The following is a 26,831-nucleotide window of genomic DNA, read 5'->3' as shown; positions in this document are numbered from 1 at the left end:
GAACCAGTAAAGCTCCTCCAACGCAGGGCCACTAACCCCCTTAAGGGGCCTCTCTGACAGCGTAAGGGTTAATGTCCAACCACCTCTGCCTGTAGCGGGATCTTCGGCTTCGCTTGCACAGGCATCATATCGTTGGGAGCAGACACTGCATGTAGGGGCTGAACCTGCGCCTGTACACGCGTGTCCTATTACTATGCAGTGTGTGTATGTGGGGTTTCCAGTGGAAACGCATCCTGTCCTTTAGACGGGGATGGGCGCGGATCCTGCTGTCGCGTGTACGCTGTCTGTGTGTCACGCTCGTTCCCTGTGTGTAAAAGCTCTGTCCCCGTGCATGCACAGCGTGGGGTTGCTTCCACGTGCTCTGTAGGACTCACATGTACGGGTGCGTGTCAGAGACATACACAGGGATGGCCGGCTCGCTCTGTGTACACGCAGGAGCTTAGTCGGATGCTTTGGGTATGTATGTATGATGTGGCCCGTGTCTGATCTGTGTCCTTGGCTCACTTTATGGGCATGGGCCCAGCTCGCTCTGTGTATGTGCAGGAGCCTAGTGTGGGCCGCGCACTCGGCTTGCATTGCATACGTACATGCGTGTGTGGTCTGTGTTCGCGTGCCCGGCTTGCTCTGTGTACACGTAGGAGCCTAGTGTGGGCCGTGTGCTCTGTTTGCTTTGTGTATGTACCTACACGCGTGTGATCCGTGTCCTTGTCTCTCGCTCTCTCTCTCTGTACACGCACTCACACTACACGATGCTGCCGGTTTGATCCTCCCCTGTAACGACGCTAGGAGTAACAAATATTAAAGCTATGAGTTGAACTACGTGTCTGTGTCCTCTGCCTGCCCTCTCCTGGTCCGTGTTCTCTCCGTGTGCTCCGATATGACTGCATGAAACACAATACTGAAACCCCCACACCCTGTATACATAATCACACACAGTGCCTGGCAACACAGGGGTTAATAATTCCTCTGTGATCCCTCCAGCAAAGCAAACACCTGTGGTCGGCATCACACAGGTAAAGGAGAGGCGGGGGGGCACGTAACTACCCCGGAGCAGGAAGGGTAATTCAGGGGGTAGGTAAAGGAGGGGGGGGGACCTAACTTGTTCCTGGGGCAGGAAGGGTAATAATTTAGGGGGTAGGTAAGGGGGGGGGGCATGTAACTTGTTCCTGGCGCAGGAAGGGTAATAATTCAGGGGGTAGGTAAAGGAGGGAGGGGGGGCACATAACTTACATAGTACATACGTTTTGTTTTTTTCTTTCAACCTTATGAACTAAGTCCATCAAGTTCACCCCTTCTACCCAACCTTCCTATTCTTGATCCAAAAGAAGGCAAAAAAACCCCCTAATTAAGCGACTTCCAATGCTGCCGTCGGGGGGGGGGGGGAATTCTTGACTCCAAGCGGCAATCGGATTTCTCCTTGGATCCAGAAGCTCTTAAATATTAATGTTCTATTTATATCCCTGTATATCATGCCTTTCTAAGAAAATATCGAGGCCCCTTTTGAAGGCATCTGATGTATATGATAACCACCCCCCATGGCAGTGAATTCCATACCTTAATTGTCCTCACTGTAAAGAATCCCTTCCTTTGTCGTCTATGAAACCTGCGCTCTTCCCGTCTCAGAGGACGACCTCTTGTTCTTTGTACATTTCTGTTAATGAACAGGTCACTGAAGAGCTCTTTATATCGGCCCTGCATATATATATATATATATAATGTGTATCGGCCCCGCATATATTTATGTAATGCGTATCGGCCCCGCATATATATTTATGTAATGCGTATCGGCCCCGCATATATTTATATAATGCATATCGGCCCCGCGTATATTTATATAATGCGTATCGGCCCGCATATATATATATATATATGTGTATTGGCCCCGCATATATTTATATAATGCGTATCGGCCCTGCATATATTTATATAATGTATATCGGCCCCGCATATATTTATATAATGTATATCGGCCCCGCATATATATATATATATGTGTATTGGCCCCGTAAATATTTATATAATGCATATCGACCCCGCATATATATATATATATATATAATGTATATCGGCCCCGCATATATATATATAATGTGTATCGGCCCCGCATATATTTATATAATGTATATCGGCCCCGCATATATTTATATAATGTATATCGGCCCTGCATATATTTATATAATGTTATCATATCCCCTCTGAGATGCCGTTTTTCCATTGTATATAATTGTAACTTTTTTAGTCACTCTTCATAACGCGTATCTCCCAATCCCCTTATTCATTTTGTTTTCCTCCTTTGTACTTTTTCTAATTCCATAATGTCCTTTTTAAGGACCGGTGCCCAGAATTGTACCGCGTATGCAGGATGAGGTCTTACCATCGACCTGTAAAGAGTCAGATAATATCCTCCTCCCGTGAATCAATACCTCGTTTTATGCTGCCAAAACCTTATTGGCCCTTGCAGCTGCTTGCTGGCATTGCGCACTGTTGTCAACCGTTATTCCTAAATCCTCCTCATTGGTAGTTTCCCCCAAGGATATTCCATTTAAAGAATAGGTCGCATTTTTATTATTTTTACCATAATGCATAACTTTGCATTTATCGATGTTGAACCTCATCTGCCACTCGCACGCCCGGCCCTCAATCTTCCTGCAAAGAAGAAACATCAAGATTAGTCTGAATTACCCGGCCTAATTTTGTGTCATCAGCAAAAACTGTGACATGGCTCTCAATGCAGCTTGGGAGATCGTTTATAAATAAATTAAAAAGAGACCCCTGAGGCCTCCACTTAATACCTGCGTACAGGCTGAGAAACATCCATTCACAACAACCCTCTGCATTCTATCTTTCAGCCAATTTCTGATCCACAGACAGACATTTGCCCCTAAGCCTATTTCTGTTAATTTATAGACCAGCCTTTTATGTGGAACCGTATCAAACGCCTTGACAAAGTCCAGATAAATCCCATCTACAGCCACCCCCAGGTCTATATTTTTACTAACTTCTTCATAGTTAGGTTGGTTTGACGAGATCCGTCTTTCACAAATCCATGCTGACTTCTACTGATTGGATTCTGGATCAAGATATGATCTTGAATGTATAACCTTTATTATTATTATCTTTTATTTATATAACCTTTAGCAACCCTTCAAATAATTTCCCCACTACCGATGTTAAGCTTACTGGCCGGTAATCGCCCGGTAATAATTCAGGGGGTAGGTAAAGGATGGGGGGCACGTAACTTGACCCCGGGGCAGGAAAGGTTATCATTCAGGGGGTAGTTAAAGTAGGGTGGGGCACGTAACTTGACCCCAGGGCAGGAAGGGTAATAATTCAGGCGGTAGGTAAAGTGGGGGGGGGCATGTATCTTGACCCCGGGGCAGGAAGGTTAATAATTCAGGCGGCAGGTAAAGTGGGGGGGCACGTATCTTGACCCCGGGGCAGGAAGGTTAATAATTCAGGCGGCAGGTAAAGTGGGGGGGGCACGTAACGACCCCGGGGCAGGAGGGTTAATAATTAGGGGATAGGTAAAGGAGAGGAGGGCACATGCACCGCTGCAGGGGTGGCAGGGGAGGGGGAGCAAGCGCCTCTGTCGGGGTGCGACATGCAAGCTACTGAGGCTCGGGGCAATGGGGCACCGAAGCGTGGCTTCTGTGGTGGTAAACGGCTGGGGCAATTTAAGAATGTCTGGGTGCAAATACCAGGCGACAAACATTACCTGCAGGGCAACTAAGCCCGTGGGTGACACCCAGTCTCGGGACGAATGGGCAGATTCTCAGGGTTTTTACCTCAGTCTGGGGCTGAATGGGCAGATTCTCAGGGTTTTACCCCAGTCTTGGGGTGAATGGGCAAATTCTCTGGGTTTTTACCCCAGTCTCGGAGTGAATGGGCAGATTCTCAGGGTTTTTACCCCAGTCTCGAGCTGAATGGGCAGATTCTCAGGATTTTACCCCAGTCTCAGGGTGAATAGGCAGATTCTCAGGGTTATTACCCCAGTCTCAGGGTGAATGGGCAGATTCTTAGGGTTTTACCCCAGTCTCAGGGTGAATGGGCAGATTCCCAGGGTTTTTTAACCCAGTCTCGGGGGTGCATGGGCAGATTCTCATGGTTTTTACCCCAGTCTCTGGCGAATAGGCAGGTTCTCAGGGTTTTTACCCGTCTCGGGCTGAATGGGCAGATTCTCAGGGTTTTTACCCCAGTCTCAAGCTGAATGGGCAGATTCTCAGGATTTTACCCCAGTCACAGGGTGAATGGGCAGATTCTCAGGGTTATTACCCCAGTCTCGGGGTGAATTTGCAGATTCTCAGGGTTTTAACCCCAGTCTTGGGGTGAATTTGCAGATTCTCAGGGTTTTTACCCCAGTCTTGGGGTGAATGGGCAGATTCTCAGGGTTATTACCATAGTCTCAGGGTGAATGGGCAGATTATCAGGGTTATTACCCCAGTCTCGGGGGTGAATGGGCAGATTCTCAGGGTTTTACCCCAGTCTCTGGGTGAATTTGCAGATTCTCAGGGTTTTTACCCCAGTCTCCGGGTGAATGGGCAGATTCTCATGGTTATTACCATAGTCTCAGGGTAAGTGGGCAGATTATCAGGGTTATTACCCCAGTCTAGGGGTGAATGGGCAGATTCTCAGGGTTTTACCTCAGTCTCTGGGTGAATGGGCAGATTCTCAAGGTTTTTACCCCAGTCTTGGGGGGAATGGGCAGATTCTCAGGGTTTTACCCCAGTCTCCGGGTGAATGGGCAGATTCTCAGGGTTTTACCTCAGTCTCGGGGTGAATTTGCAGATTTTCAGGGTTTTACCTCAGTCTCGGGGTGAATGGGCAGATTCTCAGGGTTTTTGCCCCAGTCTCGGAGGGAATGGGCAGATTCTCAGGGTTTTACCCCAGTCTCGGGGTGAATGGGCAGATTCTCAGGGTTTTACCTCAGTCTCGGGGTGAATTTGCAGATTTTCAGGGTTTTACCTCAGTCTCGGGGTGAATGGGCAGATTCTCAGGGTTTTTACACCATTCTCCGGGTGAATGGGCAGATTCTCAGGGTTTTTACCCCAGTCTCGGAGGGAATGGGCAGATTCTCAGGGTTTTTACCCGTCTCGAGCTGAATGGGCAGATTCTCAGGGTTATTACCCCAGTCTCGGGGTGAATTTGCAGATTCTCAGGGTTTTTACCCCAGTCTCAGGGTGAATGGGCAGATTCTCAGGGTTTTTACCCCAGTCTCGGGGTGAATGGGCAGACTCTCAGGGTTTCTACCCCACTCTCGGGGTGAATTTGCAGATTCTCAGGGTTATTACGCCAGTCTTGGGGAGATTCTCTGGGTTTTACCTCAGTCTCGGGGAGATTCTCTGGGTTTTACTCCAGTTTCGGGGTGAAGGGGTTCTCAGGGTTTCGACACCAGGGTTATTAAAAGCTTAATAGTCGGTGGGTTCTCATGCTTTAATGGGGTAACTCTGTAACCTGCAGCAGGGGGGAATGGGTATGAGGGGGCTGCGCGTTAATGCTTTGAGGCCTCAGCGTTGAACCGTCATTTCACGGAGCCCCGGGAGTCATGTTAGGGCCTTCCCGTCACGTTTGACAGAACTGGCAAGCCCAGAGCAACTATGGCCGCACTAGCCTCAGGCAGAAAACGTCGGTCCATCTTTGGCCAATCATGGCACAGAGCGCCCAGCGATGAAAGACGCGCCCCTCTTCATCCAGCCAATAGTGACTTTTTCTGTGGCTGCACCCTGCAGTTGCGCATGTGACCAATCGTCTCGACCATCCTGCCCCGGAAGTGGTTTCTCTGGGGTAAGGAGGAAGCCGGAAGTGAGTGGTTGCTGCTGTCCGCGAACCCGAGGATGGATTGGTGACCGGAGCCCATGGAAGGGGCGGGGCCCGGGGACACCGGTAACGGGAGCGGAACCGGGGAGCCGGGGGTGGTCTACACCATGGAGAACAAGCCAATCGTAACCTGTGAGTCCGGTGCCTGCGGGCAGGGCGGCAGCTCCTGTGCATCCTCCGTATATACCGGGTGTTTCCGCTATACCCTGAGACCCTGTACCGGCCGTATACCCCGTATTTACATTGCAAGAACCCTATATACCGTATAGCCATTACAGTGACATAACCGCCCTATACATTACATGTTACCTTCTATTATACAACACACCGGTGTCACCTACCCCACAGTGCACCGAGCCACGTACCCAACAAATACCCCCGGGCACCTAACCACGTACCCAACAAATACCCACGAGCCACATACCCAACAAATACCCCCAGGCACCTAACCACGTAGCCAACAAATACCCACGAGCCACATACCCAACAAATACCCCCGGGCACCTAACCACGTACCCAACAAATACCCCCGGGCACCTTACCACGTACCCAACAAATACCCTCGACCCACGTACCCAACAAATACCCCCGGGCGCCGAGCTACGTACCCAAAAAATACCCCCGGGCACCTAACCACGTACCCAACAAATACCCCTGGGCACCTTACCACGTACCCAACAAATACCCTCGAGCCACGTACCCAACAAATACCCCCGGGCGCCAAGCTACGTACCCAAAAAATACCCCCGGGCACCTTACCACGTACCCAACAAATACCCACGCGCGCCTAACCAGGTACCCAACAAATACCCCCGCGCCGAGCCACGTACCCAACAAATACCCCTGCGCGCTGAGCCTTATACATCGCAATTGCCCCAACGCAGCTTTGTCCTTGCTGTACTATGGGGGGTGGGGGATATATTCCCTGCAGATATAGCGGGTTATAAGGATAGGGTTAGTTATACGGCCGGGGAGTGTATAATATATAATATGAGGAATATACAAGGATATAACGGGTTATAAGGACGGGATTAGTTATACGGCCGGAGGGTATATAATATATAATATGAGGAATATACAGGGATATAATGGGTTATAAGGACAGGATTAGTTATACGGGGGAGAGTATATAATATGAGGAATATACAGGGATATAACGGGTTATAAAGACGGGATTAGTTATACGGCCGGAGGGTATATAATATATAATATGAGGAATATACGGGATATAATGGGTTATAAGGACGGTATTAGTTATATGGCCGGAGAGTATATAATGTGAGGAATATACAGGGATATAACGGGTTATAAGGACGGGATTAGTTATACGGGCCAGAGATAATATATAATATGAGGAATATACAGGGATATAATGGGTTATAAGGACGGTATTAGTTATATGGCCGGAGAGTATATAATGTGAGGAATATACAGGGATATAACGGGTTATAAGGACGGGATTAGTTATACGGCCGGAGAGTGTATAATATATAATATGAGGAATATACAAGGATATAACGGGTTATAAGGATGGGATTAGTTATACGGCCGGAGAGCATATAATATTTAATATGAGGAATATACAGGATATAACGGGTTATAAGGACGGGATTAGTTATTCGGCCGGAGAGTATATAATATGAGGAATATACAGGGATATAACGGGTTATAAGGATGGGATTAGTTATACGGCCGGAGGGTATATAATATGAGGAATATACAGGGATATAACGGGTTATAAGGACGGGGTTAGTTATATGGGCCGGAGAGTATATAATATGAGGAATATACAGGATATAACGGGTTATAAGGATGGGATTAGTTATACGGCCGGAGAGTATATAATATATAATATGCGGAATATACGGGGGTGTAACAGGTTTTATAGATGAGATTGTTATGGTTCTTTTTACCCCGAGAATTTCTGATGCTGACTTTGTGTGTTTCAGGTGCCGGGGACCAGACCTTGTTCACTGCAGTCTATTCAACGCTGACCCAGCAGTTACCCCGGGAGCCCATGGAGTGGCGGAGGTGAGGGTCTTACATTTACTCCTTTACCTCTCACAGGTTTTCATTCTGTATTTTTATCTGTTTTCCTCTCTCTGCTTAACCTGTTGCTTTTCACCTCTGCATAGGGCTTACGGTCGCGCTCCTAAGATGATTCACCTTGAGTCAAATTTTGTTCAGTTCAAAGAAGAACTTTTACCCAGAGAAGGAAACAAAGCGCTCCTCACCTTCCCGTTCCTGCACATCTACTGGACGGAGTGCTGCGTGAGTACTGACGGGCTAGCGCCGTCTCGGGGCTGGCGGGTCTGCGCTAGTGACCTCTTGGGGCCGGCGGGTCTGTTGGGGTATCAGAGGTTTTATAACCCTTCTCCATGCTGAGTTATTGAAACCTGTTACTGAGGGCTGATCCCTTCCACACTACTGCCGAAAAACACACACATACACATACTTCCCTTACGCACACCTGTCCATACACACTACCTTTACACACTACTGCCCATAAACACACATATACACAAACACTGCCCTTACGCACACCTGTCCATAAACATATACACAAACACTGCCCGTTGTTGGTCGAATTAATGGTCGAATTCTCTTGAGAAAGAGTTTTCCTTTATTTAGATCATGCGCATAATCGAGACAAGGCACATAACACACAAAAGTCGAAGCATTGTCTGATTATATGTTTAGATTACATGGTTTATATAGCATCTTATCTACTTGTAATAGCATGCATCATTATGATTGGTTACTTTTCAAGCAGGTTACACCTATTAAGCTGCATAATTAAAAATGGCCCAGACTTGACCTTTTATTCTATATATATATATAGAATATTATAGAGGAAGCGTGTTGGCGGGGACTGGTGCATATATCATGGACATGACATTTTCTACTTCCTTATATGTAAGCAAATAATATTTTCGATAACATAAGTATTTTTCCAACATTTCCCTCCTGTTTATCAAAATATTATTAAATATCAGACTCTTCATCTTCAGTATCGGTCATTAACACTGATAATTTATCTTTCATATCAACAACGTCATTAATATGTAGAGTCTCAGATACTCTTAATAATTGATCACATTCTTCTTTGTCGACCAGGGAGTACATAGTCTGATTTACAACTTTATCAATTGTCTTATTCAAAAGTCCTCGGCAACATGGAATAAAACAGCATCCTCCGAATATCAATACTGCGGCTACTATAGTGATAGTAATTATTCCGGACATTATCATTCCCGACCATCGCCCGAACCATCCTTCTAACCAAGAGGTGAACACATTATGTATTCCTGCATTCTCGGCAAGTTCATTTGACAAGGATGTTAGTCCTTCGAGGGCTTTGGTGATGCTCCCATCAGGGGCGGTATTATTTGGTATGAAGGTGCAGCATTGGTTCCCGAACATCTTGCACACGCCCCCTTTCTCGGCCAATAGCATGTCCAAGGCCATTCGATTCTGCCAGGCCATAAGGGAGGTCGCATCCAGTTGCTCATGTATTCCTTTAATAGCATCTCGAGTATAATTCACAAACCGCTGTTGATTATAATAGATGTAGTTTATCCAGTCCACATTTTTTGCTATTGTACTCCACCAGAAAATGATTGATTCGAAACCTGCAGCAATTTGGTTTCGGGCTTTGAACTCATTTGGAACTCCTCGTGGTACTCCAATTTCATCAATATATATTCGATCATCAAACGATCCTTGTGGTTGTATTGATCTTTTCGGCCTTGAGGTTGGTTCCTTCCGTGAGGTCAACAAATTTAAAGGTACAATGAGCTGTATTACAGCACATTTTCCTTTTCCTCTGGGATCGATAAAAGGTCTTATTTTCCGGTCTCCACATAACCACCAAATATCTGCTCTCATCTGGGTTGGCTGTCGCAGTCCTGTGGAGAAAGTCTCGACACATAGTGAATTAGACAAATCTTTATAATCGAAATAGCTGCTATCACCCTGAAATTTCATACAGGTGTAATTTCCCTCATATATTTGCACTGTTGGAGGTAATTGAGCCCTTTTAACCTTGGGAAACAACAAGTCTAATGTATGACAAGTTCCATTTCCAGGTGGGGCATAAGTCTCATCAAAGAGCTTTATTATGCAGTCAAATCCGACTGGATCATTCTCTTCTGTTAATGGAAATGGCACCGTAGCCAACTGCGGACGGGCTTCTGCGCAGACTATACAATTCTCTTTGTTTAGACTTTTTACAGTAAATTGAAGCCATTCCAACCAAACGTTATCTCCATGAAATCCTGCTTCCAGGGCAATTTGATCAATAGAACTCAAATTGGTATACCGAATTATCCCTGTCTCAATTTCCTCGATATGTTTTTGTTCCTGGATCTGAGACTCTTTTTCTGCTTGGACCTTATTTTCTGAAAAAGACAAAAAGAAAGTTCCCTGCGGGTCTCTACCGGAAACCCACACACCTATAGTATATAGTCTTTCATCCGTCTTCATAGGTTTCTTTAAAGTAAATAACAATTTATTACAGTTATTAAAGGTTGTACATTCGGATCGTAGTCTTTTCACAGAAAATCTTGTTTTGATTCTACTTGCTCTTGCCCCGGGTATATCATATCCCCAATCGTAACTAGCTGTTGTCCACATAGCATAATCCCATCCAAGACATGATGTTATGCTTTGTCTTTTAGGGGGCCTTTCGGGCATCCAGCATACATATACATCGGACTTAGCATAGTTTCTTGTTTGCTCAATATTTTTACAATTAATCAGTTTACACAGATCAATTTCAATAGAACTATCTCCTGCTGGTGAAAAAGTCAGATTTTGTGCTTTGGTATCTTCCCACTTGGTCACTTTCTTGTTCTCATTCCACTCAGTCTTTTTAATAAAAAAAGGAATAGCATCAGTCACTACCCAATAAACTATAAGCAGGCACCACCCCTTCATCCTACCTGGCCGTCAACTCAGGGTTTGGGGAATGGATTTCTTCACTGGCTTGAGACGAGTCCAACCTATCGTCTGGACCCCCCTTTGTACCCAGACTTAATGAGTGACTACCAGCAAGTGGTGTTATCTTCTTACAGTGCGACTGATGTATCCAACAACTCCTCTCAGCTATCTTACATGCCGTGGGGGTGGTTAGTAGTACTTGGTACGGTCCTTCCCACCTCGGTGATGACCAATTCTTTCGTTTGATTATCCTTATTAGTACCCAATCTCCAACGCTCAATTTCTCGGGAATTGGCTCTTGTGTCTCTGGAAGAGAATTCACAGTTTGTATTGATCTGGTATTCAGCATTTTTGCCATATAATCTGCTAGGGTTAATTCTCTTTCATCATTTGCCTCTTTTACCTTTATCTGTGGCAAACTATAGGGTCTCCCGTACATTATTTCAAATGGGGTGAGACCCTGCTTATTAGGTGTAATACGCATACTCAATTTTACCATAGGTAGACAAGAAACCCAATTCTTCCCAGTTTCTGCCATAGTCTTTTTTAATTTATTCTTTATTGTTCCATTGTTTCTTTCTACCAACCCTGCTGACTGAGGATGATAGGCGCAATGATTCTTTAATTGTATACCAAATACTTGTGTAAATCTGGAGATTAGTTGATTGACAAAATGAGGCCCATTGTCACTGTATATTCTTTCTGGTATTCCAAATCTAGGAATGATTTCTTTTATCATGACCTTAGCTACTGTATCTGCATCTGCGTGGGCTGTTGGGAATATTTCTACCCATTTAGTTAATGCATTAACAATAACTAGGCAATATCTCATATTTTCACATTTGTTTAGTTCAATATAATCCATGCAAATATGTTGAAACGGATACTCGGGGTTGGGGAACTTCCCAATAGCAGGTTTGAGATTTCCCTGTGGATTATATCGAGCACAGATAAGACAATTAGCACAAAATTTTTTAGAGTAATTTTGAAATCCGAATGTTGTAAATACCTTATCTATGATGGCTACCATCCCTCCTGTTGAGACATGGCTCAGCCCATGACTCAATAAGGCTGCATAGCGAAACAATGATTTCGGCAATATTGGTTTGTTGTTAATGTGAAAAATTTTGTTACATAGAGTGGCTTGTTTAGACTGCCAATATCGCTTTTCAGACATAGGGGCAGCCTGCTGCATATCATACAAAACCTGGTGATCAATTTGTATATCGTGAGTGATTATGGCAAACATCTCTTGAGCAATCCTTTTTGCTTCAATATCTGCACGGTTATTGCCTAATGCTATAGGATCTTTGCTGTTGGTATGGGCTGCACACTTTATTACAGCTACTTCTTTTGGTAGATGTATAACCGTTAATAGTTCTTCAATCAGGGCTCTATGATTTATCGGTTTCCCTGTGGAGGTAATCATACCTCTATTTTTCCATTGTTGTGCAAACACATGTATAGTAGAAAACACATATTGACTGTCGGTATAGATATTCACCCGTTTGTCTACTGCCCATTTGCAGGCCTCTATGAGAGCCGTTAATTCAGCCGCCTGGGCTGATAAATGATTGGGCAATTTACCCGCCTTAATTACTTCAGTCTGAGTTACAATGGCATAACCTGTAGCATTTGTGCCATCGGGATTCTTTTTTGAGGATCCATCAATAAACAGTGTTTCATCAGGATCTTCTAGAGGACTATCAGTTAGCCCTTCTCGTGGTAGAATTCTGGTTGTGATTTCATCGATACAATTATGCGGTTCCCCTTCTATTTCTACTGGAACTAAAGAAGATGGGTTAAGCGTGGTACATCTTTCTATAGTTATATGTGGTTGTGCTAATAGCACTGTCATACATGATAGATGTCTTGCAGGGCTGAGATATGAAATCTTATTTTGTAACAAGATAATCGACACTGCATGTGGGACCTTTAGCATTAATGGGTGAAACAGTACAATGGCTGCTGAAGCTTTGACGGCTTCGGCTGCTGCGATCACTGCTTGTACACAGGGAGGCGTAGATCTCGCTACTGGATCTAAACGTGTAGAATAATAGGCCAAAGGCCTTTGCTTTCCCCCATGCTCTTGGGTGAGTACTGATGTCATATACCCTTCTTTTACATCCACAGTCTGCACAAACTCCTTAGCATAATTTGGCAACCCTAGGACAGAGGCGTTTACTAGTGTTTTCTTTACTTGGCAGAACGCATCATCTGCTTCTTGCGTCCACTGAATTTTATCCGCAGCGGCCATTGGCGTATCGTATATTAGAGCTGCAAGGGGTGCTACTAAGGCTGCATAGTTTGGTATCCAGGTTCGACAAAAGTTAGTCATTCCAAGAAATGACATCATTTGCTTTTTTGTTATGGGACGTGGCGCATGTAACACAGTCTCTTTTCGCCCATCATCTAGATGTTTACCTTCTTGGGATATATTATATCCAAGGTAACGTACTGTCTCTTTACAAAATTGTAACTTTTTCTTATTGACTTTATGTCCTTGTTCATAAAGAAACATAAGTAACGCGATAGTGTCTTTTCGACATTTTTCCTCATGGTCAGATGCTAGCAGAATATCATCTACATATAACAGTATTTGACTCCCATATTCTGGAGTGAACTTGGCTATGTTAGAACTCATAGCTTGTGAGAAAATAGTAGGTGATTCACAGTAACCTTGTGGCAATCTGGTAAATGTATACCTTTTCCCTCTAAATGTAAAAGCAAACCAAAATTGGCTATCTTTATGCAGCGGTATACTAAAGAAAGCATTGCTTACATCTATTACAGAAAACCACCTATTTCCTGGGTCAAGCTCATTTAGTAAGGTATTAGGATCTGGTACCACGGGCGCACGTGGAATTACTGCCCGATTTACAGCTTGTAAATCTTGAACCATTCTCCACCCACTAGATGGTTCTGCTTTTTTTACAGGAAATAAAGGAGTATTACAAGGGCTATCTGGACAAGGCACAATGATCCCTTTTTCCAATAAACCACTTATTATTGGTGCTATGCCCTCTTCGGCTTCAGGTTTAAGGGGATACTGTCGTTGATGAGGTCTATAAGTATCCTTTGGTGTTATAGTTACAGGTTCAATCCCTTTCATTAGTCCTACATCAGTAGGTCCTGAGGACCATAAGTCATCAGGTATTTCTTCTAATGATAGTCAAATTAAATTGTCTTCCCACTGATGGACTTCGGGATAAGCCACAAATTTTCGACAAAACGGTCGCCGATATGCCTTTATTTCAGCATTGTATTCAATGTCTCCTTTATCCCCTTTCCACGAATGGTTAACCTCACATCGCAACACCATATCTCCCACAGACTTCCACTGATCAGTTTGCTGTTTACACAGAGACAAATGTGGTGTTATACCTTGAAAAAGTGCAGTCATTCGGGGTGTTAATATACAAGATAATGCCCCTTGTCCTTTGTCTGTCCAGTAAAAGTATTCTGTCTGTATTATGGTATTTCGTTCGTCTTTTAAGTGTGATTCATAGTACTCGTCTCCTCCTGCTGTTCTCTTAACATACATTGTACAATGAAAATCATTTGAATGCTGAACTTGTAAATGATCACAGGTCTCAAATGTCTTATATACAAGTTCTAAAGCCTGTATTATGTTTCCCTTATTTTCAGTAAAATCTATGTTCAAAGTATAGTAGTAATGATCATGCCGTCCTTGAAAATTATTTCTTCTTCCCACCGTAACATCAAACTTGTCTCCCACGGGTGCAATGTGCACTCCCAACTCTCTAATCAGATCTCTTCCCAGGAGATTTACGGGACATACCTCAGATAATATTACACTGGCGGTAATTATTTTTCCAGACTCTGGATGTTGTATTTGGAGGGGAACAGATAAGCTTTCGGTATGTGTCCTCCCATTTACTCCCTTTATGTGAATTTTACCAGTCCCTTTCTGTATGCCCGTGCAGGTGGGATAATTCAATAGGGTTCGCGAAGCCCCTGAATCAACCAAAAATGTTACACGTTTGTTATTTACAATTAAATCAATTTCAGGCAAGTTTGACAATAACAACACATCATGAACATTACTGAGATCCAACGTCTCTTTTTCCTGTATTGGTCATTGCTCTGGGGAGTTCTGCTTTCTCTTGTCTGGTTCGGGACACTCTTTCGCCCAATGACCTTCCTTTCCGCAATTATAACATCCACGTGACCGTCTATCACCACTACCTCTTCTACCTCGGTATGACCCTCTGCCCCGGCCACGACCTCGAAATCTCTCTCTTCCTCTTTCGTTATTCCCTGTCAACGTTCCTTCATACTCCTCTCCCGCTAACATTACTCTCACTTTCTTTTTCTCCCTTTCTTTGTGCCACTTTTCAGAATGCTTAGCATATTCCAACACATCATTCAACGACGCAGTACGGAGGTTAACCATGTGTTTACTGACATACGCATTTATCTCTTTACGCGTCCCAGACACAAACGCATTTTTCAACTGCTGCTCATAAGCAGAATTTGGATCTGGATCGGGAGGTGGGGTTAATCCACTATAGATATCAAAGACCTTTTTCAGTCGATAAAAATATTGATCCACATCCTCCCCATCCTTCTGGGTACATCTATTTATCTCCATCCAATTTGTTCTACGAGCCCATCTGGTCGTACAAGCAGTTATGAAAGTGTTTAAACGGTTAATTAAATCAACATGACCCCATGGGAGGGGTTGTCCCGCATTATCGTACCCATTCCAGTTCCGTTCTACTGAACTCCAATCTGATCCCAAAACCCTTCGACACGCTCTTTCTATTTCTTCACCATTTAATCGGTAACTGTTACAGAGCCCTCGGATATCAGTCTCAAACTGTTGGGGATCCTCTTTTGGATTTTTAACATGCTCAGTAGCTTTTTTAATATCCTCCTCTGTCCATGTTCTATGTACCCACATGGTTAATGGATGTCTATTACCGTGACCATCCTCTTGTCCACCCATTGGGTTTGGTACCTCTATCATAGGATATTGACCATCTATAGCATTTTTCTCGAATTGCCTGATATAATCAGCTCCTGCCTGACAATTAGTAATTATTCGATTCATTGCTCTGGTGACTGGGCCAGAGTATTCTGGGGGCAGAGTAGGTACAGGGTGAATCACAGAAACAGTAGTGATAGGGTTACTTGGGTTTAACTCTCTAAGATCTGGATAAATACGTTCCAGTACAGGCGGAGACAAATTAACCACATCCTTTGGACTGTTATCCGTTACCACAGGTTGCAAAGTAGGAGGGGAAGGGGCTTCAGCAACAGATGGATTATTCTGCTGTTTTGCCGCCAGCGTTAAATTGTCATCCTCCTTTTCTTTTAACATTAGTATTTGTTGTGCCTTTTTTAGCTCTATAGCCTGATTTCTTATGTGTGCTTCTCTAAGCCACCTTTCTGCAACCTCTTTCCCATTTTTCCCATATTTGGAGGAACCCTTTTCCTTGATTTTATCAAGTAAGGTTATACATCCCCTTTCAGTTAATTTACAATCAAAATCAAATTTGCTTTTCCATCTCTTACAATACTTAACATTTTCTGGATTAAGTTTGTACATGAACTGTTTGTCTCCTTTCAGTGGTTTTTTTCTTTATCCACAAGAAAACACTCTCATCCTTTTGTTTCTTTCCCTTACTGTGGGATTTCCCCATGATACAATCTCACCGCAAAGCAGAAAACAAGGAAAATCTTTTGGTATTTATAAGATACCACGTCTGGACAGAGTGAAACAAAGAGCCCTCGGTATTTATAAGATACCGCTTCTAGACAGAGTGAAATAAAGAGCCCTTGGTATTTATAAGATACCACATCTGGACAGGGTTAAACAAAGAGCTCTTGGTATTTATAAGATACCGTTCCTAGACAGGAGAGGCAGGAAAATCACTCTCGCAGCGAAGTTGTTCACTTGCAATCCCAGCACTTGATCACAGAGAGCTTCTCACAAATGCCGGGGGGCGTATTAACAACAACCTTATTAACTGTTCGTTCGCCGTAAAGGACTCCTGAACAGTCATTCACACAGATTCATTCAGACAAGATTTGTGACATGGGTTGGTATAGCTGTCCCTGGACCATAAGAGCTCTTCTCTTTAAGGTCTTGTGATACTCTTTCACAATAATACAAGCCGCAACCAACCCCAACAGTATTGTCACAATTACAAACAACAATTCGTTATCACAAAAATAATGACTAACTACCTGTGCACATTTCTCCTGATCAGTCTCATTACTCCAAGTACTATTTCTTATTATCGAATGCATACGCAGTTATTTATTTCAGTAGTCCCTGACAGACTTTGACCTCTTATAATATTTCCCAGAAATATTTTCCTACTCACATTTCTGAAGAGAAGACCGTACTAAATCTTCGGGAGGACGCTGCCGGTTTCAGGGACGATGTCGCAAAGTGCCTCTGGTTAACAGCAATCTTAGCTGGAGGACTTATATTACCCCAGATGCAGATTCTCGAGGTGCAGTTCCTCAGGACCGTCGTCCCCGTCTCCGGTCAGGACCTCCTCACACGGGGCACCAAAATGTTGGTCGAATTAATGGTCGAATTCTCTTGAGAAAGAGTTTTCCTTTATTTAGATCATGCGCATAATCGAGACAAGGCACATAACACACAAAAGTCGAAGCATTGTCTGATTATATGTTTAGATTACATGGTTTATATAGCATCTTATCTACTTGTAATAGCATGCATCATTATGATTGGTTACTTTTCAAGCAGGTTACACCTATTAAGCTGCATAATTAAAAATGGCCCAGACTTGACCTTTTATTCTATATATATATATAGAATATTATAGAGGAAGCGTGTTGGCGGGGACTGGTGCATATATCATGGACATGACATTTTCTACTTCCTTATATGTAAGCAAATAATATTTTCGATAACATAAGTATTTTTCCAACACCCGTAAACATGACTGCCATTACACAGGCCTGTCCGTAAACACACATACACGCATATACACAAACACGCTGTCTTTACACACACCTGCCCATTACCATACATATACACATACACACTGCCCTTACACACAACTGCTCATGAACACACCCATACTCATACATTGCCCATACACATGACTGCCCATAAACACACATATACACACACACACCTGTCCATAAACAGACATATACAAATATATTGCCCTTACACGTGACTGCACATACACGCTGCCCTTACACACACACACACCTGTCCATAAACACACATATACACATAAACACTGCCTTTACACACACCTTCCCATTAACACACATATACGCATACACTGCCCTTACACATGACTGCCCATAAAAACACACATACACGCTGCCTTTACACACACATGTCCATAAACACACATACACATACACTGCCCTTACACACACCTGTCCATAAACACACACATACAAATATAAGCTGCCTTTATACATGACTGCCCATAAACACACACATACACTGCCTTTACACGCACCTGCCCTTACACACTGCCTTTACATGCACCTGCCCATACACACTGCCTTTACACGCACCTGCCCATACACACTGCCTTTACACGCACCTGCCCATACACACTGCCTTTACACGCACCTGCCCATACACACTGCCTTTACACGCACCTGTCCATAAACACACACATACACATATACACTGCCTTTATAAATGACTGCCCATAAACACACATACACATACACTGCCCTCTCACACACAACTGTCCATAAACACACATACACTGCTCTTACAGACGGCTGTCCTTAAACACACACACACATTGCCTTTAAACCCACCTATCCATAATCACTGCCTTTACACACACCTGCCCATACACACTGCCGTTACATACACACCTGCCCATACACACTGCCTTTACACACACCTGCCCATACACACTGCCGTTACATACACACTGCCTTTACACACACCTGCCCATACACACTGCCTTTACACACACACCTGTCCATAACCACACATATACATGCTGCCTTTACACACACACCTGTCCATAAACACACATATACATGCTGCCTTTACACACACCTGTCCATAAACACACATATACATGCTGCCCTTACACACACCTGTCCATAAACACACACATACACAGATACACGCTGTCTTTACACATACCTGCCCATTAACATGCATATATGCATACACTGCCCTTACACACACCTGCCCATTAACTCGCATATACACATACGCTGCCTTTACACACACATATACACACGTACAAATACACACACACGCTACCCATACACATACACCAGCTTACAAACACATATGCATATACATAACCCTTACACCCCTTTCTTCCCATCTTTCTTTTCTTATCTTCCATCATCTTCTATCCTCCATCCTGTGGTGGGAGCGCGAGGTCTGTCACTCCATTGTTATTGGTGCAGAGCACGGGGGTAGGACGTCATCTCCCCCATGATTTGCCGGCCGTAGTGATAAGGAAGCAGTAAAGTGAATTGACAGACCCCACGCTCCCTGTTGGGCCGGTTAGAGTTAGATTGTGATCTCCCCAACCAGCCCTGCTGATTGGACACCTCCTCCGCAGACCAGCGCTGATGGTGCCTGGGTGCGCACTGCCCACGGGGAGATCTCAATCGTGCGGCTGCCTCGGCACTCCCCTGAAGACCGGCCCAGGGGAGGCGGCCTCTTTGCTGGACCCTTCCCTATAGAATCTATACTGTTTTGTTTTTTTAGGGGCTTTGTGTGATTCACCATGGGGCCCCTAGAACGCTGGCCCCCTGGGCAACCAACAGTGTGCCCAATGCGTTTGAATGGCAACCTTAATGTTGGGCTGGTTAGAGAGATCCCCCCTCCACGTGTTCTGCTTTCCGTGTATTTTAATGAATACGCTTTCCTGTCTGTGATTGGCTGCTGTGGGGGAATTGCGCTCGTGGGGTAATGCTCAGAGTGGAAGTAGTTACTCTGCACCGACTATCAATGAGCAAAAAGTTTATATTAGAAGCAAGTAACCATGGCGGGAAGTGGCTATGGGGAGGAATAATCCTGCAGATCCTGATGACAGGGAGTAAAGATGGCTGCTTCCATACCTCTAAGCACTGAAAATGGATTAAGAGGGGCACATTTATGGGCTAATTAGCTCCATTTGCAGTGTGTGATTCCCACAGCCTAGGGGCAGTAGGGCTTCTGTGTGGGGTAATTACCTCCCCCCCTCGTGCAGTGTGGAATTCTTGCAGTCTGGGGTCGGTATGGCCCCTGTATTGGGGTAATTACCTCGCCTGTGCAGTGTGGGATTCTCGCAGTCAGTTAGGGGTCGGTATGGCCCATGTATGGTGTAATTAACTAGCCCAAGTATGGAGTAATTAGCTAGCCCCCCTCCCCTGTGCAGTGTGCGATTTCCCCCAGTCTGTTTAGGGTTGGTATGGCCTCTGTATGGGGTAATTAACCCCCCCCCCCCGTGCAGTGTGGGGTTCCGCAGTCTGGTTGGGGTCAGTATGGTCCCTGTATGGGGTAATTACCCCCCACACCTTGCAGTGTGGGATTCCTGCAGTCTGTATGGGGTAATTACCCCCCCCATGCAGTGTGGGATTCCCGCAGTCTGTTTGGCCCCTGTATGTTGTAATTAACCCCCTGTGTAGTGTAGGATTCCCGCAGTCTGTCTGGGGTCTGTATGGGGTAATTACACCCCCGGGCAGTGTGGGATTCCCACAATCGGTACGGACCCTGTATGGGGTAATTACCCCCCCGGTCAGTGTGGGATTCCCGCAGTCTGTTAGGGGTCGGTACAGACCCTGTATGGGGTAATCCCCCCCCCCCCCGGCAGTGTGGGATTCCCGCAGTCTGTTAGGGGTCGGTACGGAACCTGTATGGGGTAATTACACCCCCGGGCAGTGTGGGATTCCCGCAGTCTGTTAGGGGTCGGTACGGACCCTATGTGGGGTAATTACACCCCCGGGCAGTGTGGGATTCCCGCAGTCTGTTAGGGGTCGGTACGGACCCTATATGGGGTAATTACACCCCCGGGCAGTGTGGGATTCCCGCAGTCTGTTAGGGGTCGGTACGGACCCTGTGTGGGGTAATTACACCCCCCGGGCAGTGTGGGATTCCCGCAGTCTGTTAGGGGTCGTTACGGACCCTGTGTGGGGTAATTACACCCCCGGGCTGTGTGGGATTCCCGCAGTCTGTTAGGGGTCGGTACGGACCCTGTATGGGGTAATTACACCCCCCGGGCAGTGTGGGATTCCCGCAGTCTGTTAGGGGTCGTTACGGACCCTGTGTGGGGTAATTACACCCCCGGGCTGTGTGGGATTCCCGCAGTCTGTTAGGGGTCGGTACGGACCCTGTATGGGGTAATTACACCCCCCGGGCAGTGTGGGATTCCCGCAGTCTGTTAGGGGTCGTTACGGACCCTGTGTGGGGTAATTACACCCCCGGGCTGTGTGGGATTCCCGCAGTCTGTTAGGGGTCGGTACGGACCCTGTATGGGGTAATTACACCCCCCGGGCAGTGTGGGATTCCCGCAGTCTGTTAGGGGTCGGTACGGACCCTGTATGGGGTAATTACACCCCCGGGCTGTGTGGGATTCCCGCAGTCTGTTAGGGGTCGGTACGGACCCTGTATGGGGTAATTACACCCCCCGGGCAGTGTGGGATTCCCGCAGTCTGTTAGGGGTCGTTACGGACCCTGTGTGGGGTAATTACACCCCCGGGCTGTGTGGGATTCCCGCAGTCTGTTAGGGGTCGGTACGGACCCTGTATGGGGTAATTACACCCCCCGGGCAGTGTGGGATTCCCGCAGTCTGTTAGGGGTCGGTATGGGTCGAGTCTCTGTGGGACTGCAGTCTGTGCTGGCGGGGATCTCGTGATCTGCTGCCCCTCCTGTTCCCGTCTCAGTGACACGCGGTGACGTCTGAGCCGTCCTGCCCCGGGACTCTACATCCGTCACGCTCAGAGCGAGGCGTGTTATAAAGAGAGCGCGTCCCAAGAGAGCCGCGTGGGTAACGTGTTACACGGAGCAGAGAGGAGACACGCAGGGGGGTATTCAGGAGGGGTACTCTGGGTCGCTGCCGGTAACTGCACTGCACGGCTTGCTCGTTAACCCTTTGAGGACTCTGTTTCTGGATCGTTCCCGCGCCGCTCTCTGAAGGATTTCCTTGTTGTTGTGAGCACTCTCGCCCTGTCTCGTCATCGGTGGGGAGGCCGTTTACACTTTCCAGCTGAGCTTTAAGATCCCCAGCATGACTTGAAGGGGGCCAAATGCCCCAGGAAGGTAACCGCTATTGTAGATGCCCTCCTGGTACATGTGACTGGTGCCGGACCCAGGCAGAGAAGCCCCGGTAGTGATCCAAACCATGGAGTGGACCAGGCAGAAGTCGGGGGGGGGGCAGTGGACCCGGCAGGAGTCTGGGAGGAGGGGGCAGTGGACCCGGCAGGAGCCTGGGAGGAGGGGGGCAGTGGACCCGGCAGAAGTCCGGGAGGAGGGGGTGCTGGTTGGACAGTCAGGAGCAGGAGGGGGGCAGTGGACCAGGCAAGAGCCCGGGAAGAGGGTGGGGGGGGGATCCCACGCTGAATCCCACATTTGATGCTGAATACAAACCGCCTTCCCCTGGATTTAGATTCCGGTCCTGTTGTTGCTCTCTGCAGGACACCGAGGTGTATAAAGCCACCACGAAGGATGACATCACCAAGTGGCAGAACGCTCTGCGCGCCCACAGCTCCACCGACTGGCTGATCGTGGTGGTGGAGAGCGAAGCCAAGAAAAAGAATAAAACCAACATCCTCCCACGGACGTCCATCGCGGACAAGATCCGGAGCGACTTCTGCAACAAGCAAAGTGACAGGTGAGTGGGGTGAAGGGCAGCAGACGGGCTGAGGGTAGAGAGCAGGGGGTGCGCGGTCCGAATACGTCAGGTCCCGTGTTTCCCGCAGGTGCATGGTGCTGGTCGACCCCCTTAAAGATACGGCTCGCTCCCAGGAGTCCTGGTTCCTCTTTTTGGCCAAGCTGCGCACGCTGCTCCTGACGTCTTTCACCAGGAACCTGGGCCGATTCGAGGACGACATGAGGACTCTGCGGGAGAAGAGGACGGAGCCGGGCTGGAGCTTCTGTGACTACTTCATGGTGCAGGTACCGTCCCCATCACTGACCAAATCCCAAATGACTCGTTGGTGTCACACTCGTGCCCCTCTCCCTGACTCGTTGGTATCACACTCGTGCCCCCCTCCCTGACTCGTTGGTGTCACACTCGTGCCCCCCTCCCTGACCTGTTGGTGTCGCACTCGTGCCCCCCCTCCCTGACCCGTTTGTGTCCCACTCGTGCCCCCCTCCCTGACTCGTTGGTGTCGCACTCGTGCCCCCCTCCCTGACTCGTTGGTGTTGCACTCGTGCCCCGCTCCCTGACTCGTTGGTGTCGCACTCGTGCCCCCCTCCCTGACCCGTTTGTGTCCCACTCGTGCCCCCCTCCCTGACTCGTTGGTGTTGCACTCGTGCCCCCCTCCCTGACCTGTTGGTGTCGCACTCGTGCCCCCCCTCCCTGACCCGTTTGTGTCCCACTCGTGCCCCCCTCCCTGACTCGTTGGTGTCGCACTCGTGCCCCCCTCCCTGACTCGTTGGTGTTGCACTCGTGCCCCCCTCCCTGACTCGTTGGTGTCGCACTCGTGCCCCCCTCCCTGACTCGTTGGTGTCGCACTCGTGCCCCCCTCCCTGACCCGTTGGTGTCGCACTCGTGCCCCCCTCCCTGACCCGTTGGTGTCGCACTCGTGCCCCCCTCCCTGACCCGTTGGTGTCGCACTCGTGCCCCCTCCCTGACTCGTTGGTGTCGCACTCGTGCCCCCCTCCCTGACTCGTTGGTGTCGCACTCGTGCCCCCCTCCCTGACCCGTTGGTGTCGCACTCGTGCCCCCCTCCCTGACCCGTTGGTGTCGCACTCGTGCCCCCCTCCCTGACCCGTTGGTGTCGCACTCGTGCCCCCTCCCTGACCCGTTGGTGTCGCACTCGTGCCCCCTCCCTGACCCGTTGGTGTCGCACTCGTGCCCCCCTCCCTGACTCGTTGGTGTCGCACTCGTGCCCCCCTCCCTGACTCGTTGGTGTCGCACTCGTGCCCCCCTCCCTGACTCGTTGGTGTCGCACTCGTGCCCCCCTCCCTGACCCGTTGGTGTCGCACTCGTGCCCCCCCTCCCTGACCCGTTGGTGTCGCACTCGTGCCCCCCTCCCTGACCCGTTGGTGTCGCACTCGTGCCCCCTCCCTGACCCGTTGGTGTCGCACTCGTGCCCCCTCCCTGACCCGTAGGTGTCGCACTCGTGCCCCCTCCCTGACCCGTTGGTGTCGCACTCGTGCCCCCTCCTTGACCCGTTGGTGTCACTATCCCCAGGAGGAGCTGGCCTTCGTGTTTGAGATGTTGCAGCAGTTTGAAGACGCTCTAGTTCAGTACGACGAGCTCGACGCTCTCTTCTCTCAGTATGTGCTGAACTTTGGCGCTGGCGGTGAGTACGGTGGAGGCCCCCGGGCTGGTGGAGGCCCCCGGGCTGGTGGAGGCCCCCTGGCAGGTTCACCACGTGGGTATCTGGATGCCAGAGCTATACCCGTCGCCCTTTGCTCTTCCTTCTCAGACGGTGCCAATTGGCTGAGCTCGTTCTGCCAGCCGGTCCGCGGCTGGGACGGTCTTGCTCTGCGGAAGCCCATCGACATGGAGAAGAGGGACCTGATCCAGAAGAGGCGAGCGAACCTGCTGGAGCTGCGCAGCTACCTGTTCTCCCGTCAGTGTACTCTGCTCCTCTTCCTCCAGCGCCCCTGGGAGGTGGCCGGCCGGGCCCTGGAGCTGCTTCATAACTGTGTGCAGGAGCTGCGCCTGCTGGAGGTGAGGGGGAGTAGAACGAGTCCCAGCAGAGCCCTCCATGGGAGCCGCCAGAGCGAGTTAAATAAGCGCACCCCTGTTACAGGTGTCTGTCCCCCCGGGGGCCCTCGACTGCTGGGTGTTCCTCAGCTGCCTGGAGGTTCTGCAGAGGATTGAGGGGTGCTGCGATCGCGCGCAGATGGAGGCCAACGTCGCTCACACTGTTGGGCTGTGGAGCTACGCCACGGAAAAGGTAAGCTGATGCTTGGTGGGGTGCTGCCCCTCATGGGTGATGCTGAATGGGGTAGGGTAGTGTTGCTGCCCCTCCTGGGTGATGCTGAATGGGGTGGGGTAGTGTTTGCCCCTCCTGGGTGATGCTGAGTGGGGTGGGGGTGCTGCCCCTCCTGGGTGATGCTGAGTGGGGTGGGGGTGCTGCTGCCCCTCCTGGGTGGTGCTGAGTGGGGTGGCGGTGCTGCCCCTGCTGGGTGATTAATGTTTCTGCCCCTGTCTCGCAGCTCCGGTCCCTCGGGTCTCTCTGCGGGTTGGTGTCAGAGAGCGGTCCCGGTTCTGAAGAACTCCAGCGGACGGTGGATTTACTGGCTGGACTCGGGGCAGAGAGACCAGAGACAGGTGATTGGGGGGCATTTAGGCAGTTATTAGTGGAGGGGCAGGTAATAATGTGGAGCGCAGACAGCTGCTGCCAGGCGGTAACCCTGGACCCCCAAACATCCCCCTCCCCTTAACGTATAGGAGTGCTGCGGGTAATCAGTTACCCCTGGTCTCTCAGCTCTGTGAGAGCGCATGCGCCACGCGGGTCTCCACCAAAAGAGAGCACGTCCAGGTTGTTACCTTTTTGTTGGGTCGACGAAGAAAATGTATTTAAAGCTCCGTCTCTGAAGAAGAGACCTCCAAGGCCTCTAAAACTTACATAATGTATATTTTTTGTTGACCAAATAAAAGGTATCAAAGCTGACTAAATACTCCCCTTACCGGCTTTATACCTCCACGGGGGGCAGAGACCGAATCACAGAGAATGCAGAGCTTTTATCACGGCGTCAGCTGGAAAGCGCTAACATATGCCGCGGCGCTGTTTGCACGGATATTCCGACGAGCTTTTTAACCCCTTCCTTCCTGATCTCCTTGCAGCCAATGCGGCCCAGAGCCCATATAAGACGCTCCAGGAGGCTCTGTCGTCAGAGGAAGCCTTCGAGAAGCATTACCTGGTGGGTCTCGTCTGTTGTCTGCGTGGTCTCCGCGCCCGCTAAGCTGTCTCATTATTGTCCCTCGTGTCTCTTGCAGGATCTCTCTCACGCCACCATAGAGATGTACAGCAGCATCGGCCGGATGCGCTCGGCACGACTCGTGGGGAAGGATTTGGCCGATTTCTACATGTAATCCCCTGGTCTCCATTCTATCCCATCTCCCCCCCCCCCCCCCCGCCTCCATCCCATCTCCCCCTCTCTGCTCCATCCCATATCGCTCCACACCTACCACCCCCCCCCCACTCCTGTGTTTTGTGTCTAAGCTGGATTTTCCTTCGCAGGAGGAAGTCGTCCCCACAGAAGGCCGAGCGGTTCCTGCAGGGGGCGCTGCAGATGTATCAGTCGGAGGCCTGGTCTCTGCCCCTCACGCACACTCGCAAACAGCTGGCAGACTGTCAGAGGCGCCTGGCGCAAACGCAACCGTATCCTTTGTCTACTCCTTGGGGCACAGGGGCCACCGGGAGATGCCATGTCTCCCTGTTGCAGCTCGACCATCTCACCGGGCATCTCCCTGTGGCAGGGGGCATCTCCCTGTGGCCGGCGGTGGCAGGGGGCATCTCCCTGTGGCCGGCGGTGGCAGCGGGCATGTCCCTGTGGCCGGCGGTGGCAGCGGGCATCTCCCACTGCTCCAGTAAGCGTCACTTTATTTGTAGATGTTGAGCTCCTCAGCGTTTGGCAGATACCTCCAGACCTGCTGTCTGCTGGCGGCCGACGGGAACTTGTCTCACGAGCAGCGCCGGGTATACTGTCAGGAACTCCTGGCGTTCGCCAAGCAGAGTCCGACCAGCACAGGTACGTGGCCTTGGCGCCAGAGCCGGCCTTAAGTGTTCTGGCGCCCTGTGCGGACTACTTCTCTGACGCCCCACTCCTCTGGCGCGCCCCATCCCAAAACAAAAGAAAGGAAAGAAATCTTGTAACAAACAACTAGCTTTCGTTAACCCCTTAAAGACAGTAGGGGTTCTTACTCGTAGTATATTGCGGGACAACGGCTCTTTTAATGTTT

General features: G+C 48.5%; 1 protein-coding gene across 1 annotated transcript; it reads left to right on the top strand.

Moving 5' to 3' along the window:
• Positions 1-5,852: 5,852 nt before the first annotated feature.
• LOC149272745 (trafficking protein particle complex subunit 10-like) lies at positions 5,853-26,620 on the top strand (the record flags this gene model as incomplete). The annotated part of the gene is made up of 13 exons (XM_089506777.1): positions 5,853-5,946; positions 7,764-7,845; positions 7,950-8,085; positions 22,381-22,577; positions 22,666-22,861; positions 24,105-24,216; positions 24,343-24,590; positions 24,673-24,819; positions 25,082-25,196; positions 25,713-25,789; positions 25,866-25,957; positions 26,110-26,250; positions 26,508-26,620. Coding segments are annotated over exons 1-13 (1,750 nt in total), but the record flags the coding sequence as incomplete, so codon positions are not given.
• Between the last annotated feature and the right edge of the window lie 211 nt (positions 26,621-26,831).

This window comes from Sceloporus occidentalis, unplaced genomic scaffold, assembly GCF_023333645.1.
Source record: "Sceloporus occidentalis isolate IW3139 unplaced genomic scaffold, rSceOcc1.0.p SCAF_421, whole genome shotgun sequence".
Classification (NCBI taxonomy): domain Eukaryota; kingdom Metazoa; phylum Chordata; class Lepidosauria; order Squamata; family Phrynosomatidae; genus Sceloporus; species Sceloporus occidentalis.
This window is presented reverse-complemented; position numbering and strand designations above follow the sequence as displayed.